The sequence below is a fragment of the Drosophila bipectinata genome, chromosome XL, assembly GCF_030179905.1.
Source record: "Drosophila bipectinata strain 14024-0381.07 chromosome XL, DbipHiC1v2, whole genome shotgun sequence".
In the NCBI taxonomy this organism is placed as follows: Eukaryota; Metazoa; Arthropoda; class Insecta; order Diptera; family Drosophilidae; genus Drosophila; species Drosophila bipectinata.
Window position 1 is genome coordinate 1,815,223 of NC_091734.1, and position 17,376 is coordinate 1,832,598.

Sequence of the window (17,376 nt, forward strand, 5' to 3'; positions counted from 1 at the left end):
CTTTAAGATAAGATTGCCAGAAATCGAAGGCCGTGGAAGCCAAACAGAAATCGCAAATCAGCTGGCAAATATCACAAAAAAAAAAGAAATAAAATCAGAAATCAGAGACGGTGTCGCGTGACTTTCGGTCCCGCGAACCAATTTTTTTTTGGTGATAATCAAAAATATCACATCACAAGCCAAGGAAATTAAAAATCAATTTTTTAAGAAATCTTTACAAGCGATTATAAAAGTTATAAAAAAATCAAAATAAAAGAATTTAAAATATTTCTTGCCTGAAGACTATATATCCTAACCCAGGCCATAACCATCCTCGTCCTTGACCCATAACCTGAACCCATATTCCAGCCCTTCGCCTACTCAACAATCCACGACTAATCCTTACAAATGTCCTTGTCTCTTAATCCTTTTTTTCTATATATTTTGTATTTTCTAGTCGCGTCGCCAGTCGGTGAGCTTAACGGCTATGCCGCCGGGCGTTTTGGCCAACGATAGCCGGGCCAATTCCACCGATGACATCCAGATCGCCCTCGCCCCCCACATCCAGACCTACCTGAGCCAAACGGGACGGCGGCACTCCTGCTGCAGCGTTATGCTGCCGGTGGCCTTTGAACGGGCGGCGGCCAAGTCCTGGCTGGATCCCAAGTTCGATTCGCCCGTCCTGGAGGAGCAGTACCAGACCAGTGTCTATCCTCATGTCCGCATGCGTTACAGGTGAGCCTAAAAAGTAATTAAATAAATTAATTAAGTAATACAGACTATACAGACTATGGAATACAGACTATCTTTCAACTACCTGACCTTTCAACTATTTTTATCTAAAAACCCATATCCTTGACTATATAATTTGATAGGCAATTTAGTCTGTCGGCTCCCAAAATGAAGACACAGCCTAAATCAGCGAGAGAGACGAGCCAGTTAGGCAGGGATTTCTAAAAATTAAGTGGGGTCACCAGGTGACCCCGTACTCAGCTATGCAAATGGAGCTGTCAGAAAAGTCAGAAAATCGCAATCGGAAAATTAAATGAGCTGGCGGTCAGGGGCGCACTTATAAGTTCGAATCCCTCACATTATTATTATTATTATTATTATTATTCTTTGATTAGAAATCCTCTATTAAAGATAATCCCTCCTGAAGAAAGCTCAAGTATTGAAGAAAGTTCGCTGACCTCTTTTGGGAGATATAATTTGGTCTTTGGGCTATTTGTTGGCCCCCCTTGGAGGCGCCTCTTAAGGCGTCCTTTTTTTTGTATTTTTTTTTTTATTGCATATGTGAGGATAACCGCGGGGGAAATGGCAAGGGCGTGGCACATACAAGTCCAACTTTTGCACGTGCATGCAATCAACGCGATGCCAAAGACCAGGGGCGTAGAATGTTAGGGGTTATGGGGGACTTTTCTCGTTTTTTTTCTGTTTTTTTTGGGTGGGGTATGGGCTGTAAGTTGGGGTAAACGAGGGCAAATTAGTTGGGGAACTGCGCAGGATGGCGAAATTGCCGCCATAAATGCTTGCTTGGCGTGTTCCCCCCCCCCCAAGCCAAGCAGGTCAAGGGGCGTGAGGTGAGAGAAGAGAACTGCAGGACATGTGGAAGGGGGGGAGGGGAGGTCAGAGGTTGGCAGAGGGAACCCAAGCTCGATGTTGCAGGTCAATGCCATTTGGGGCCATTTGGCGGCCAATTGCAGCAGTTTCGCGTGCCGAAGCCGAAACAGAAAAAGGCACCAAAGGCACAATCGATTGTGCGAATAGAGATGATATTTTAGACATTTTATAGCTGGTTTTAAGGTTAAATTAAATTTATTAGAGTTGATTTAATATTCTAAATGATAGAAATTATTGCAGAAGTTTTAAAAATATTATTTTTAATTTTTTAAAAATATTTATAAGAGATAGGTTTTTTACTTTAAGTACTCTGCTTAAGTGCCAACTATGAAAATCGAGGAGGAGGGTGCTATTTAATTTTTATTTTCGAATTTTTTTTTCAATAAGAAAAAGTGAATAAATGTTATTTCTTTTATCTAGAGAGAATATCTTTTATCTAGAGAATAGCTTTTTACTTTTAAAGTATCAGGAATGAATACTATGTATATTTTTATTTTATTAGAATTTAAATATCGATATATTATATTATATTTTATTTAGTTCTATAATTTTTATAAGTTTGCAAGTACAGGGTATGAATAGTTATTATATTTTAGAAGAGTTAAGTAAACTTGAGCTATTAATGGAGCTATTATCATTAAAAAAAAAACAAAGAACATGTTAAATAGGTATGGTATAGGTATGACTACCAAGTATAAAGTCTACATATATTTTCTAAAAACTCACTAGTCCTTATTTGATAAAATCATTCATACTCTAACTCCTTTTTAGCCTTTTTTTTAAATTAAATTCCAAGCCAGTTCTAAAATTTAAATATAAATCATTACAGTCGTTGCATTTTTTATTTCTAGCCCGCTTGAGTAAATGTTTACATTTGTGTTTACTTGACTCGTTAGAACTTTTGACTTAATCCCAGGGCTGGGAGGAAACTTGCTCTTCGGATTTCCAAAATCAGAAAATGTAATTTTCTTGACTTTAAAGTTGTGGACCTGCTGCTCCTGACGCCTTTCTTGCCAAAAGAAAGCCCCCCTCCTCGGCAGAAACCTTTGTCAGGCCGGCGACTTGATTTAAACTTGGTCCGAAAGTTGCTGCCAGAACAATGGCGACAAGTCGTGTCCTTTGGCTCCTCCAGGACATCCTGCACCTGGCAGCACTCGTCAACAATCGCCCGGAGATTAGGGCTGGACAGCGGAGGATGCATTTGCTCCTACATACTTCTGGCGGAACTAAATGCGTTAATGAATGCGTAGTTGCTGTGGAAAATGCCAAGGTTCCCATGGCGACAGGTTGAAAAGTGCCTCCCAGCCTCCCTTTGACCACTTTCTCCGCACTTTCTCCGCTCTAATTCCCCCCCTTTTCGCCATCCCCACCGTTAGCAGTTAGTGTTAATTAGGATAAATGGGAATGGTTGGCAGCGAAAGTTGAATGCTGAATGGGAATGGCCACTATAATGGCATAAAGACTCCATGGTCCATAGTCCAGAGTGCAGTGGGTCCTGCCTCCGTCCAGGAGGCACATGTAGGCCATAGACCACAGCCACTTGCCACTTGGGGTAATGGTATGCACCACACAGGACTCTTAAGTGACAGCCATAAAACCAGGCACGACGCTAGGGGAACAGCCTAACCTCTCTGGCCCGGTCAAGGCCACGGCCATTGTCCATTTTAAGTTTAATTGCTGTTCTCCCGGAATTTAATTTCCCATTCGAATAGTACTCATTATAAAGTTTATTTATAGAAATTTTCTTTATTTATAAAGTTTAAAAAAGGATAAGTTACTTTATTGAAGTTTAATGAAGGCCTGTTTACTGTTTAATTTAAAAGGAAATATATCATTAGATGTCTCGAGACAGTTATAATTAAGTGGAAAGGCTTTAAGGAATTTTATTCTAGTAATTTAGGTTTTTTTAAAATTATTTTAATTAGGTGTTTAGGCGCTGATTAGGTGCTTCCTATGAGAAGCAAGGAGGAGGGCGCTGTATTTATTAATTTATTTATTGTTAAAAAAAAAAATCAATAAAAAAATTAGGGATTTTTATTGGCTTTTTTGGGCCTGCTTAGGTGTCAACTATGAGAATCGAGGAGGAGGGCGCTTTTTTTTAATAAATTAATTTTTAATTTCCAATTTATTTTTTCAATAAAAAAAATTTAATAAAATTAATTTAATTGTTATTTTTGGCTTTGCTTAGGTGCCACTTATGAGAATCGAGGAGGAGGGCACTGTTTTTATTTTTCAACTTTTATTAATATATTCTTTATTTCTCGACAAAATAAAGGAAAAACAACAACAATATTATTTTGGGCGCTGTTTACGTGGTACCAATAGCCATTTTGTAGAAAAGTAGTACCGGGTATCATATATTCTGTTAGGTATTTAATAATATTATGGCTTACAGCTAAGCTTTGTTTTTCAAAATTCTCAATTAATAGAACATGAAAATTGTTCAAAGGACATCCTCATTATTTTAAAGATCCTTCTATATAATTTTGATCCTTCGAGACACTTTGCAGTTTCTCCTTGACTTGAAGTCAAAAGGAGTTTCGAAATGAGTTTATTAAAGAAGCCTCATTTAAAACATGTTGGTTCTCTTAACAATAATTTAAAAAACTAAAAATAAATAATATAAACATATCAGTCTCATTACTAATTAAAAAAAAAAAACCTAATAATATTAATAATTTTTTAAACCACTTTTCAGATTCACTTTGTCTTACATTTTACTCTGCTCCCTGATGTGGTGTTTGTATTTTGTGGTGGACGGCGGATCGGAGGACTTCTGGCGGCCCATTTCCAGCTCCTTCTCGATGCTCTCCCTGGTGACGATCATGGCGCTGTGCTTCACCCACTGGGACCTGTACCGGGAGCACCGGACAGTGACCTCGGCGGTGACGGCGCTGCTGCTGTGTGGCGCCTCCCTGGCCTTCCTCACGTACACGGGCCGGGCGTTTAGTCCCCTGGGCCACTTTGCCATCTGCCTGGAGATCGTGCTGCTGATCTACACGGCCCTGCCGATGCCCCTGTGGCTGGGCGCCAGCATCGCCATCAGCTATTCCATCGCCTTTGAAATGGTCTCCCACATGGTGATTGGATGCAGTGCCATCCATGGCGGAGGAGCGACAGAAGGCGTGACGGGATCGGTCACCACCAATGGGGATCCCAGCAACAAGATCCTGATACTCCGGATCATGGCCCATCTGAGTGTCCACCTGGTGGGTGTGCACATCCTGGTGATGAATCTGGTGCGGATGCGAGGGACCTTCATGAAGGTCGGCCAGAATCTGCTCGTGCGCCGCCAGCTGGAGATGGAGAAGCAGCTGAAGGAGAAGATGATACACTCGGTGATGCCCCCCAAAGTGGCTGACATGCTGCTGAACGAGGGAGGGACCTCCGGCCTGGATGCCACCGGACTGCCGCCCGAATCCCACTACATGCGTCCACGGGCCTCCAACGATGTCAAGTCCCTGTTCCGGCCCTTCCACATGCACAGCATGGAGAATGTCAGCATCCTGTTTGCGGACATTGTCGGCTTCACCCGCATGTCCTCCACGAAAACCGCCGAGCAGCTGGTGGAGATCCTCAACGATCTCTTCGAGCGCTTCGACGATCTCTGCTCGCTGAGTGGCTGCGAGAAGATCTCCACTCTGGGGGATTGCTATTACTGCGTCTCCGGCTGTCCCGAGCCCCGGGCGGATCATGCCATCTGCTGCGTGGAGATGGGTCTGGGCATGATCGATGCGATGCGGTGTTTCGACGCCCAGAGACACGAGGGCGTCAAGATGCGGGTGGGCGTTCACACGGGCACGGTCCTGTGCGGCATCGTGGGCACCCGGCGGGTCAAGTTCGATGTCTGGAGCAATGACGTTAGTCTGGCCAACAAGTGAGTACCCCTATCCCCCATCAAGCTATTGCTTTTCATGGCTTTTCAATCCTCAGAATGGAGTCCTCTGGCAAGCCTGAGCAAGTCCACATTTCCCAGGAGACCTCCAGCTTTCTGGGAGATGCCTACTATCTGGAGGAGGGCGAGGAAGTCTTTGGTAAGAAGGGACATCCCATAACCCACTTTTTGAAACTCAAATGAGGATTCTTTTGTATCCGCAGGACATCGTACCTACTTTGTGGTGGGTCGTCGTCGGGACTTCTCCCGCACCAACAGCCTGAGTCCCAGCATGCCGCCGAATCCGGGCGGCAGCTCCCTGCTCCTGCCCGGCGTCCATGCCAGCTTGTCGCAGAGCGCCACCAATGTCTCGGTGGTGCAGCCCCACGTCCCGCCAGCCTCGCCGGTGGGCCAGCTCTCCAGTTCGCTGAATCCATCCCCAGTGCTGTCCATGCGTCCCCGGCTCACCTCGCTCAGCATGAAGCTGCGCAAGAAGTCCCAGAGTCGGGAGCGGGAACGGGACGTGGAGCGGGGCATCATCCATCCGGCGGCGGCGGGAGTTCCGCCAGTGATTGTGGTGCGAGAGCGGCCAAAGATCATCATCACCACCAAGTCCCTGCCCGGCAGCCTGGACTCGGACGAGCAACCGCCCAGTAGTCCGCCCATCAAGGCACCTCCCCCCGCTCCCCAGCCGCCGGCCGAGTCGCGTCCAAAGATCCGCTTGAAGATCTGGAATCGAGTTCCGAAATTTCTGAAACGCCGCAACAGCTCCTACGATTCGGAGGAGAACAAGGAGAAGGCCAACGGCCAGGACGCGGAAAAGGACAAGGACCGGGAGAGGGAGAAGGAGAGAGAGCGGGAGGATCAATCCCTGAATCCGGAGGAGACCCTGTCCTTTATGGAGAACCAGATGCAGAACGGCAACGGCTGTGGCTACCAGCAGCTGCCGGTCCTGGTCGAGGCCACCAGTAATCGCGTCCAGACCCTGGACATCCCGCCGGCCCGGCCAGTGCTCCATCATGCCGCCACCTCGACGGCCCTTGCCAGCAGTGTCCTGCGATCCCCGGAGCCGGGCACTGGCGGATGTTGCTCGCCGGGTCAGTATTCCATGTACGACGACATCATCGACGTCCGGTCCTACATAAGTCAGTCGAGGAGCGACATCTCGCCCTTCGGCAGATCCGGCAGCTATCGATCCCAGTGCGGCAGGCAGTCCATGGGCGGAGGAGGACCTCTGGTCGGAGCACCATCTGGAGCAGCCCCGGGCGTATCCACGCAGGTAACACCCTCATCCTGCGTGGAGCAATCCCCGCTGCCACGTCCCCGGGCCTCGACTCTGGCTACTGGCCGACCCGGAGCCAGTTTGGAGCCGGGAACATCACAGAATCCCAGTCCCAGTTGCCTGCCGGCCCCGGGGGGGTCCGGAGTGCCCGGCCTGTCCGGCTTCGGGGGCATGTTTCCGCCCAGCCACTCGCGGCAGAGCAGCATCTGCCCGTCGGCCACCTCACGGAAGGATTCGGGCATCAAGAGCAACTCCCGCCGGTCGTCCATCCAGCAGCAGATCTACGTCCTCAACCAGTCGGCGATTAGCCAGCACAGGGTGTCCGGATACTTTACCAGCTCCACCTCCAGCATCTCGAATTTGGGCGAGGCCCAGGGCATGGGCCTGCCCCCGGCAGGACCCGCACCGCCGCCGCCGCTCCTGATGAACGCCTGCTCCTCGCAGCTGGCCGATCCCCTGGCGGCCTGCCTGCAGCAGTTGCGGAAGCAATCGGACTTGCAGCTGATCCGATGCGTTCGCGACAATGCCAGGTCCCAGAGGAGCTACCTGGTGAAGCCGCCGCTGCGGGGCTTCAGCCTGTATTTCAAGTCGCGCCAGCTGGAGAGGGACTTCCGGTCGAAGGCCCACCGCTTCGGGGCCGAGAACGAAACGGAAGGACCGCCCACCCTGGCCACGCCGCGGTACAACACCTACATCGACATCTTTGTGGGCATCGCCGTCTACCTGTGCATCTCGATATCCCTGTTCCTGATGACCCAGAACACGGTGAGCCCCAGCTTCCGGCTGTGGGTGACGCTCTTCACCTGCTTCACGGGCATCCAGGTGTTCGCCCTGTTCCTCTTCACCCGCCAGATGTGCCGGCGGCAGAGCGGCTCCAGTGCCGGCGCCAGTGCCAACCATCGATTCCGCTCCAAGTCCACCACCAGCGAGGATGTGGAGGGCAGACGCCACACCGACGACAGAGGGGAGACGCCGGCACCGCAGCAGTTCGAGTCCTGCGCCGATCGCATCTTCGAGGCCATTTCCAGCTGGTATCCCTGGCACATTTGCCTGGCCATCCTGATGGCGATGCCCGTCCTGCTGATCATCGCCAACTTCCTGCTCCTGGACCTGGAGCAGCTGGAGGCGTTCGAGTACCACTACGGCTTCCTGATCTTCGTCTGCATCGTCCACTTCTGCAACTTTACGCAGCTGAACTGCTGGGTGCGGAACGTCCTGGCCTTCCTGGCGGCCCTCTGCTTCATCGCCATCGCCATGTCCCAGCTGATGGTGTACGACAGTCGGGTGGAGGACCAGCAGGACGATCGGGGGGCCAACTTCATTGAGGAGATCAAGTGGTTCCAGGACTACCACGTCGAGATCTATCTGGACCTGCTGCTCATCCTGGTGCTGGTCTGGTTCCTCAACCGGGAATTCGAAATCGGTTATCGGCTGACCTTCTACGGCAATGCCGTCGCCAACCAGGACAAGGTCCGGGTCCAGAACATGAAGAACCAGGCGGACATGCTGCTCCACAACATCATACCCAAGCACGTGGCGGAGCACCTGAAGAACACGGCCAAGTACTCGGAGAACCATCACAACATCGCCATCATATTCGCATCGATTGTCAACTTCAACGAGATGTACGACGAGAGCTATCTCGGTGGCAAGGAGTTCCTCCGGGTCCTCAACGAGCTGATCGGCGACTTCGATGAGCTCCTCTCCCGTCCAGAGTTCCGGGCGGTGGAGAAGATCAAGACGATCGGTTCCACCTTCATGGCGGCCAGTGGATTGGATCCCTCGCATCGGGGCACTGGCGACGAGCACATCCACACCCTGATGGAGTTCTCCATTGCCATGCAGGAGGTGGTGGATGCCTTCAACAAGGACCTGCTCGAGTTCAACCTGATCCTCCGGATCGGCATGAATATCGGCGATGTCACAGCCGGGGTAATTGGGACCAGTAAGCTGTACTACGACATTTGGGGCGATGCCGTGAATGTGGCCTCCCGAATGGACTCCACGGGCCTCCCGAATCGCATCCAGGTGGGCAAGGACTGCCTGCCGTTCCTGCAGAGTCGCTACGACTTTGAGCCAAGGGGCAGTGTCTATGTGAAGGGTAAGGATCACATGGAGGTGTTCCTCTACACAGGACGACGGGAGAAGTTGATCGAGGAGGTGGAGATCCCAGATAAAGGAGGATCTGAAGCATCGATGGGAGATCTAGATAACCCAGAGGAGGAGGTAGAGGACGAGGAGGAGGAGGAAGAGGAGGAGGAGGAGGAGGATGACCTGCACTCCAGCGAGACCACCACCCTCTTCAAATCCCAGGAATCACTGCACGCCAATGGGGTTTCCCTTTCCCATCAGAATCCAAATCAGAATCCGAATCCAAATCCGAATCAGAATCCAGCCATGCCAGTGGAAACTTAAGGAGGGGGGGAAAACCACTTGAAAAATGGTTTCAAAATTGCATTTAATGACTCTTCTTAACCCTGACATGAAACCCAAAGGATAACGCAAGGATATACAACTGGGGGGCTGGGGGGCACGAGGTTGGTTTGAAAAACAAATGGAAATTGAAAAGAAAACGTGGAAAACCAACCGTGTTATTTGTGATATAAATGAATATGTTGAATAGATAGAAACGATAGAAACGATAGAATCGATAGAATCGGGTTAAAGTTGCTAGTGATTGGTAGATTGATAGATTAATTGATTGATTGATTGATAGATTGATTGATTGTTGTTTGCAAGAGAACGATACCTATTGAATATCCAATACTTTTACACATACAATTACCAGTCTTAACCAGTAATTAAAAAAAAACCAATTATTGCCCTAAAATATTTGTAAATGTTTTCCCAATTTTTTTTTAAACTTTAAACTAATGAAAATGTGTGGCTTTAAAAGTGTATGTGGAAGGATATTAGCGAATTATATATATTTATATATATATGTTCTCTAAATATAGTATGTATGTAGATTCAATGTAACATAATAGCATTAACCACCACAACTAAACTAATATAATTAATTAATATATATATAAAATATATATAATATAAATTAATATATTTTTTTTTGAGCCAACGAACGGATATTACCTGAATGTATTTTGCTGTTATTCATGTTGATCAAGTCGTATGTGTATATATCCATCTATATATATGTAATGTTAATGTATTTAGCTAAAGTTCAAAGTTCGCAGATATCCAACAAAAAATCTGCTGCCATAGAAAAATCTATATATGATATATGTACGTTTATGATTCGGTATTTGTAGGCCAAAATAAGCTTTATATGTTCTACCCCCCCGAAATTATAGCAAATTATTGTTTTTTTTTTTAATTAATTTTCCTTTTTGAAAAACAAACTGCTGACCTAAAATAAATATATATATATTTAAAATATTTATAGTCTACTAAGGATTTAAATCCTTCAAATCAAATAATCCGACTTGAAAATGGGTATTTTCTACACGACGTTGTTTTTTACATGGATTTTACCCTAAAAGTATGCACCAAAATGCTTGCCATACTCACACAAACAAACAAGAGACAACTAACACTTACACGCACAGACCCACCAACAAAAAATCAAAATAAAAGAAGCTTTCACTCTCGCACACACACATACATGCATACACTGAGAGAATCATTTTGTAAGTCTTTTTTTTTTTTTAATTGTATACAACAAGAAAAACAACAACCACACCTTTGTGCAATAAGCAAACTTTGCCACTTTCTAGCGTTTAAATATTTAAGAACTCTAACAATTCGCTATGAAATAAAATCAATGGAAAAATCAGTGGAATATATAGATATATACCACACATGCATATATGCTGTAAATGTATATGTGTATTAATGTGTATGTGTGTAACGCAACCTATGGACCCTATTGTATTTTTATAAATGTATAAAACAAAAAAACAACAAGTATTTTCTACTAATTTATTAAAAACAACAAATAATAAATAAAAAACAAAGAAAAGAATTGAAAGAATTTTTTTTTTTCCCCGTCTTTTTGAAATATCTAAATGTACATACCACATGATATACGTATATATATACAAATATATATATATGTGTTTATAATTGTATATTTTTTTATAAAAAGAAATCAAAAAATTTAAAAAAAAAGAGCGAATGATATTGATGAAGAATTCTAGATCCTGTTTATGATGTGTAGAAAATGTTTAAATGTGTTAAAGCAAGGCCATAAAAAAACAAGAAATTAAAACTAAAAAAAAAGTGTGTGTTTTAGAAAAAAAATAAAATACAAAATGCGATTTCAAAGAGTTTATCGAAATGTTATAGGAAAACCTACTAAGCAAGATGTGTAGAAATCAAAACAAACCAACAAAAAAAGTATATATATATATATGTATATTGTATGTACTTACCAAAATAATGTTGTTTTATTTGGCAAGAAAGGGTTAAAGGGTATATAGGAAGAAAACCTCAAAAATCGAAAAATACAGGTTCTATCTATATCACATATCTCAGTCATTTTAGAACCGATTTGGAAAAGGATTACCATTTATAAATCAGGATTTGAATATTCTTCGATCAGCATTAAAAGATTTTCAAAATCGAGCAAACAAAATTTTGGTCGATTTTTTCAAAAAATCATGATGTTACCCCTTTAAAAAATAACGAAAATTGGGACAAATTTTTTTTGTTCGATTTTAAAGATTTTTTAATGCAGATCAAAGGCGATTGAGTTCCTGATTTGAAAATGGTATTTCATTCCTTAATCGGTTACAAAACGGCAGAGATATTCGTATTCAAAGATATGAAATCCTAAAATTCAGAAAATGCATTTTCGAAAGCGTATATTTCGGCCATAACTTGACCGATTTGGAAACGGAATACCTTTTTGGTATCAGGACAAGAATATCCTTCGAACTGCATCCCAAGATCTTGTAAATCGGACGAAAAAAATTTGACCCGATTTTCGCAATTTTTGACAGGGGTAACATCATGATTTTTTGCGAAAATCGGCCCAAATTTTTTTGTTCGATTTCTAAAATATTTTGATGCAGATCGAAGGATATTCTTGTCCTGATTTCAAAATGGTATCGCTTTCTAAAATCCGTTCAGAAATGACCGAGATATGAGCTTAGAAAGATCCGCCTGGGCGCCCGACCCGCAGCGAAAAATTCTTGGAATTTGTATGGAAGCAAATCTGAAGTACCAGGCGAACAGAAATCAGCAGAAGGTGGCCGAATTCAAGCAGTGCAAGCAGTTCTGATCAATTTTTCTGAGATAGCCATGGGTGGGAAAGGGAGAACCCCTTCTGTGGTGGCACTCTACCCCCCCATTGACCCTTATGGAATTGGGATCTCAGCATCATAGTCCATGGGGGGGAACGGGATGCTGCTACCCATCATTATTAGAGGGGGAGAGGTACACAGATTAGGCTGACACAGTGATGGGAGAACAGGAGGGATTTGTAACGGCACTTGGCACGCGAGCTGAGCACGACTAGCCGTCCCCATACATTTTCGCTCACGATAGCCCCATATCGTGTCACGCGCAGAAAATCAACGTGTTCCACTTTAGTTTTGCCATCACAAGGTGGAAATCACCGTTGTGGATCTCAAATTGGGAGGCTGTGATTGGCCATCATGGACCATAGTACCGTTTTACTGCAAATTACGACGGTTAACCCTTCACTTGTCTTTACCTTTATATATTTAATATTTATTTTAATTAAGCAACAAAACTGCTAATTTAGGATTCTAAAATCATCATTCAGTGAAGTAGAATGTATAAAATACTCAGGAAACTTAGTTAGGAGACGGTGGAGCAACTATTTATTGTCCTAACAATCAAGTCCCGCTTGAGAAACTTGCATGGGAGAGTGAGGTCCATGGGGCCGGACAAGGGACAATTGTGTCGTTTTTCTGGCGAAGCTAGGGTGAGGGGGGCGGTGAAACTGCTTGCACTGCTTGAATTCGGCCACCTTCTGCTGATTTCTGTTCGCCTGGTACCTCAGATGGGCTCCCATACGAATTTCGAGAAATTTTTGCCGCGAGTTGGCCGCCAAGGCGGATCTTTTAAAGCTCATATCTTGGCCATTTCTTGACGGATTTTGAAAAGAGGACCCATTTTGTAATCAGGATGAGAATATCCTTTGATCTGCATCCCAATATTTTAAAAATCAAACAAATAAATTTTGACTCAAATTTTGGCAAAAATCCTGACCCTACCCCTTTCAAAAATTTCGAAAATCGAGTCAAATTTTTTTTGCTCGATTTACAAAATCTTGGGATGCAGTTCGAAGAATATAGTATTCCTGATCATAAAACGGTATTCCGTATCGAAATCGGTGAAGTTATGGCCGAAATATTCGCTTTCGAAAATGCGTTTTCTGAATTTTAGGATTTCATATCTTTGAATACGAATATCTCCGCTATTTTTTAGCCGATTAAGGAATGAAATACCATTTTGAAATCCGGAACTCAATCGCCTTTGATCTGCATTAAAAAATCTTTAAAATCGAACACAAAAAATTTGACCAAAATTTTGACAAAAATCTAACCCTACCCCTTTCAAAAAATGCAAAAATCGGGTCAAAATTTTTTCGCCAAAATACAAGATCCTGGGATGCAGTTTGAATGATATTCTTGTCCTGATAACAAAATGGTATTCCGTTTCCAAATCGGTCAAGTAATGACCGAGCTATGCGCTTTCAAAAACTGGTTCCAATGGGCCCTATAATGCCAAAGATTAGTCAAAGTACCTCCAAAATAGACAATATTTTATTTATTTTTTTGTAATAATTGTTTATTATTTATTAGCGGCTATTAATTAATAGCAAGGCCGCTGATGTGAAGGCGCGCCACAGGCAGGAGACCGACCACAAGGATGAGTGGGTCCTGCCACTGCGGTGACTTTATCATATTTCAAAATTGAATATTACATATTTACAAATTGCTAGCTTGTCGCACAACATATACACACGGACACTATACACAGGTTAGCACATGTATACATTAATATATATATATATATATATCCATATATATATAGGGCGAGAGATATTTGTGGGAGGAGGAGTGGGAGGTTAATGGCGTCGTCGATTGCACGTTTACAATTTATGTTTAAAAAGGACGAGACATCGAAAAAAAAAGAACGGATTTTAAAATTATTGTGGCTGGTTGGATAGCTTTGTTCCTCAACTAGAACCATCAGGAATCGCTGAGAATGTCCTTTAATATCGAACTGGAGTTCCGTGACGGTGCAAATTCGCTAGATCCCACAGCTAACGTGGTTGTGGCTTCATCCGATCTCTCCGGGCCGGAGCTAGCCGGAGCTGGGAGAGGCAGAGCGGCTGGTGGCGTTGATGCGGCGGCTTCCACCTGACCGGACATGCTCAGCAAAGTGGGTCGGGACTGAAGATTGGCTTGTGGCTGGGATTCTTGCTCCAGGAATTGTACGAAAGCCTGCACCAGGTTGTCATTGCCAGATCCTGGTTGGGGATTAGAATTAGATAGGTCCTTTTTTTAGGATTCAATGGAATCTTACCTGATCCGGCTGTTGAAGAACTACCACCTCCCAGGATACTGCCCAGCCAGCTGCTCTGCTGCTTGTTCAGGCCCACCTTGTCGGATTCCTGGGCTGAAAAGTCCAGCACCGAGGATATCATCCGCAGGACCTGTTGCTTGTCGCCGGCATGACCGCTGACGACATATCCAATGAGGAGGCTCTTGATCAGGCTCTTGTCGATCTTGTCCGTCTGGCTGCTCTCGCTGCTGTTCAGTCTGGTCTCCAGTTGTCCGTTGGTGTCCTTCAGGCTCTCCACTGGGATAATGCGAGGAAGAAAAGGATGCAAAGTAAAGGTTTTCAAAAGGATTAGTTTGAGGAACTCTTGAATGGTGATCTGATATATATTTTTGATTGAAAATCAAGTTAGGAATTAAATGAATTGTTTTAAATGAAATAAAATAATTATTTTTTAGAGAGGTAGTTCGGTAATAAAAAGAAAATCAAAGCACATTCCGTGGATGAAAAGCGCGCGCGTTTTTTTTTGAAAGTAGGGATATTATTTTGAGGTCTGTTTTGGATATATTTTGAGGTATCTGGTTGGCATGCGGTTAGTGCGATCGGTGCACGGCGTAGTATGACATAAGTACTGGTTGTTGGATTTAAGGCACACCAGTACCTGATGTAATACTCAACCGTACAGACGCCATTCATTGGTTGTGTGTTTTCCAGGAGCAGTACATCCAGTACAGCGCGACGCGTAGGTTCTCAGCTTCGAAAACATCTTTCATTCTAATATATATATTTTTTTTAATTTTTTTAATGGCTGAACTGCATTATTTTTGGTTGCTATTGGTTAACAAAATCAATCCTTATTCAAAAATATGCAAAATAATACGAAAAAAGAAGCAAAAACGACGAACAAAATAAATTTAAAAAAAAAAAATGCAGCAAACTAGATATATGTTGTATATATATATGTAGAAAAGATACGTACAGACATGCAGAGGTACATAGGTAGGTAGACAGTCTATATAGCATTATATACATATATCGAGATATATATACAAAAGTGTCTATATAGGGTGTGTACATAATAATTTGTGGCATAGGCCGCAGTCTCGAGCAATCTCCAATTGCAAAGTGAGTCCCTCAAATGGCTCAAATCGCTCACATTTACAAATTGAGATTATTCAATGCTGCAGATGGATATATATATTTTTTGTTGTGGTTTTTTTTGTTTTACGGTTTTACGGTTTTACGAATTACGGTTTTACGGAATAACGAATAGTACGGTTTTACGAACTGGGTTTCATACGAAGGTCCTTGTGTCTGGGGGGGCAACGCTTATAATTTCAAACAAATCAACAACAAACTCAATCAAAATAATAATTAAGGCCATAAATTACAACAATAAATAATTAAAATAATAATATTTAAGATAAAAATAAGCAAAACAAAGCAACAACAAGGCAACAAATATGTCTTTTTGTGTAGGTGGTGGGGGTTTCATTTTTTGTAAACTACTTTAAACTAATTTTAAGCTGTGTGGTTCGTTAATTAATTTATTAAAATTTTGAAGTAATTTCTTGATTATTTTTGTATAATTTTATTTGTTTTTTTATTCAAGATACTAGTCTAGGAACTGCCTCTAGAGGGTTGCCTACATTTCTAATACTTTTCTACTTTAAAAAACTACTTAAGAAATGTTAAAATAAATCTTTTCAACTTGAAGATAAAATAAAAATAAGTTTTAATAAAATAAATGCTTAAGTTTTTGGTTTATAAAAATAATTTCATCTAATTTTCTTCAAAAAGAATACCTTTTTTGATAAAAACATCAACTTTTTTGCTAAACAGACTATCTTTCTCAATAAAAAACATTTAAAAATCATCAATAAAGTTTATAAATTTTTTTATACCACACAGCTATAAATGAAACAAACAAAATTTAAAATTTATTGCTAAATCTAACTATTTATTTTCTACATTAATTAGTTTACAACATAGAAGGCGCCTAATTTTGATTGATTTTTTTATGTTTTCTTGGTGGTTTTGTGTTTTTCAACTACATATTTTTTTTTCAAGTGCATTATTTAGTGGTGTTTGTTTTTGTTGGCTACACACAGAGAAACCGGACAGACAATTTGGTTTGAAAATAATTATTATTCTTTTACCTTTTTGCAGTCTACAGCCAATAGTTTAGTATTTTAATTTTTAGGTTTGCCACGTGCCGTAAAGTGCGTTTTTTTTATTTTTTATAAATAATAGTTTATAAATATTTGATTTTTGTTTTTGGGTGTTTTTTTTTTTGCGGCTTTTGTTTGCGTTTTTTTTTATATTTAATTTTTTTTTTTGGTGATAAAATGCAATTCAGAAAAGTCGATACCAACTGAAATTCCGAGTGTTTCATATTTAGGCATAGCTCCCAGAATTACCAGCTGATATTTACCTTTAAGAATCAGGTGAGGTGGTGAACACTTTAACACACACACACACACACACACAGTCATTCACACATACAGACACACTCACACATTCTTAAAAAAAAAAGGATATTTTTGCAAGTGCTTTTGTTTTTTTTTTTTTGGGTTAAATACAGGCTGGGTTTTTAAGGTTAGTACAAGAGATTAAAAATAAGTAGATGGTTTATTTTTTCAAGTGTAGTTACCTTCGTCTCTGAGGACAGCAATGGTCTGTTGTCCTGCCTCCAGTTGGTCGGAGAGACGAGCTGCCGCCCTCAAGCCCTGGTTGGCGTCCGCCAGCTGCTGCTTCAGAGCCACGATCTCCGCCTGGAGTACATCCTGGCGGTCCAGCTGGCTCTGCATCTCCCGCCTTATCCTCTGGGTGGCCATCTCTATATCATGTTCTTTGTCTGGAAATTGGTACTATTAATGGTACTATTATTATATAACTATCCAGATGGATCAGTTACCATTCTGGAACTGTTCCAGCGCACACTGGAGATTGGTGAGAGCCGCCTGCTGCTTCAGTTCCCGATCCTCCAGCTGGCCCAGCTTGGTCAGCAGCTCGTCCCGCTGCTGCTGGAGGAGGACGTGCTGGGCCTGAAGTGTCTCCGCCTGCTGGTTGGCGCGAATGCTAAAAAAAAAGGATAATGTTTTAGGATTAGGCTATTAGGAAA

At 42.9% G+C, this 17,376-nt stretch overlaps 2 protein-coding genes across 5 annotated transcripts in view; one reads left to right on the plus strand and one right to left on the minus strand.

The window, feature by feature from the left end:
- The window catches only part of Ac13E (Adenylyl cyclase 13E), a 50,250-nt gene extending 40,109 nt beyond the window's left edge, over positions 1-10,141 (plus strand). For all 3 annotated transcript variants that reach the window (XM_043209808.2, XM_070277653.1, XM_017251937.3), the window contains 4 exons: positions 437-714; positions 4,298-5,476; positions 5,533-5,633; positions 5,698-10,141. In XM_043209808.2, the coding sequence (XP_043065743.1) occupies positions 437-714; positions 4,298-5,476; positions 5,533-5,633; positions 5,698-9,170 (5,031 nt within the window). In that variant the 3' untranslated portion in view covers positions 9,171-10,141. The remainder of the gene's footprint in view (positions 1-436; positions 715-4,297; positions 5,477-5,532; positions 5,634-5,697) is intronic.
- A 3,367-nt stretch (positions 10,142-13,508) lies between these two features.
- The window catches only part of Gmap (Golgi microtubule-associated protein), a 28,254-nt gene continuing 24,386 nt past the window's right edge, over positions 13,509-17,376 (minus strand). For both annotated transcript variants that reach the window (XM_043210111.2, XM_070280289.1), the window contains 4 exons: positions 17,170-17,333; positions 16,906-17,109; positions 14,277-14,552; positions 13,509-14,220 (listed from right to left, as the gene is read on the minus strand). In XM_043210111.2, coding sequence (XP_043066046.1) covers positions 13,940-14,220; positions 14,277-14,552; positions 16,906-17,109; positions 17,170-17,333 — 925 coding nt within the window. In that variant the 3' untranslated portion in view covers positions 13,509-13,939. The remainder of the gene's footprint in view (positions 14,221-14,276; positions 14,553-16,905; positions 17,110-17,169; positions 17,334-17,376) is intronic.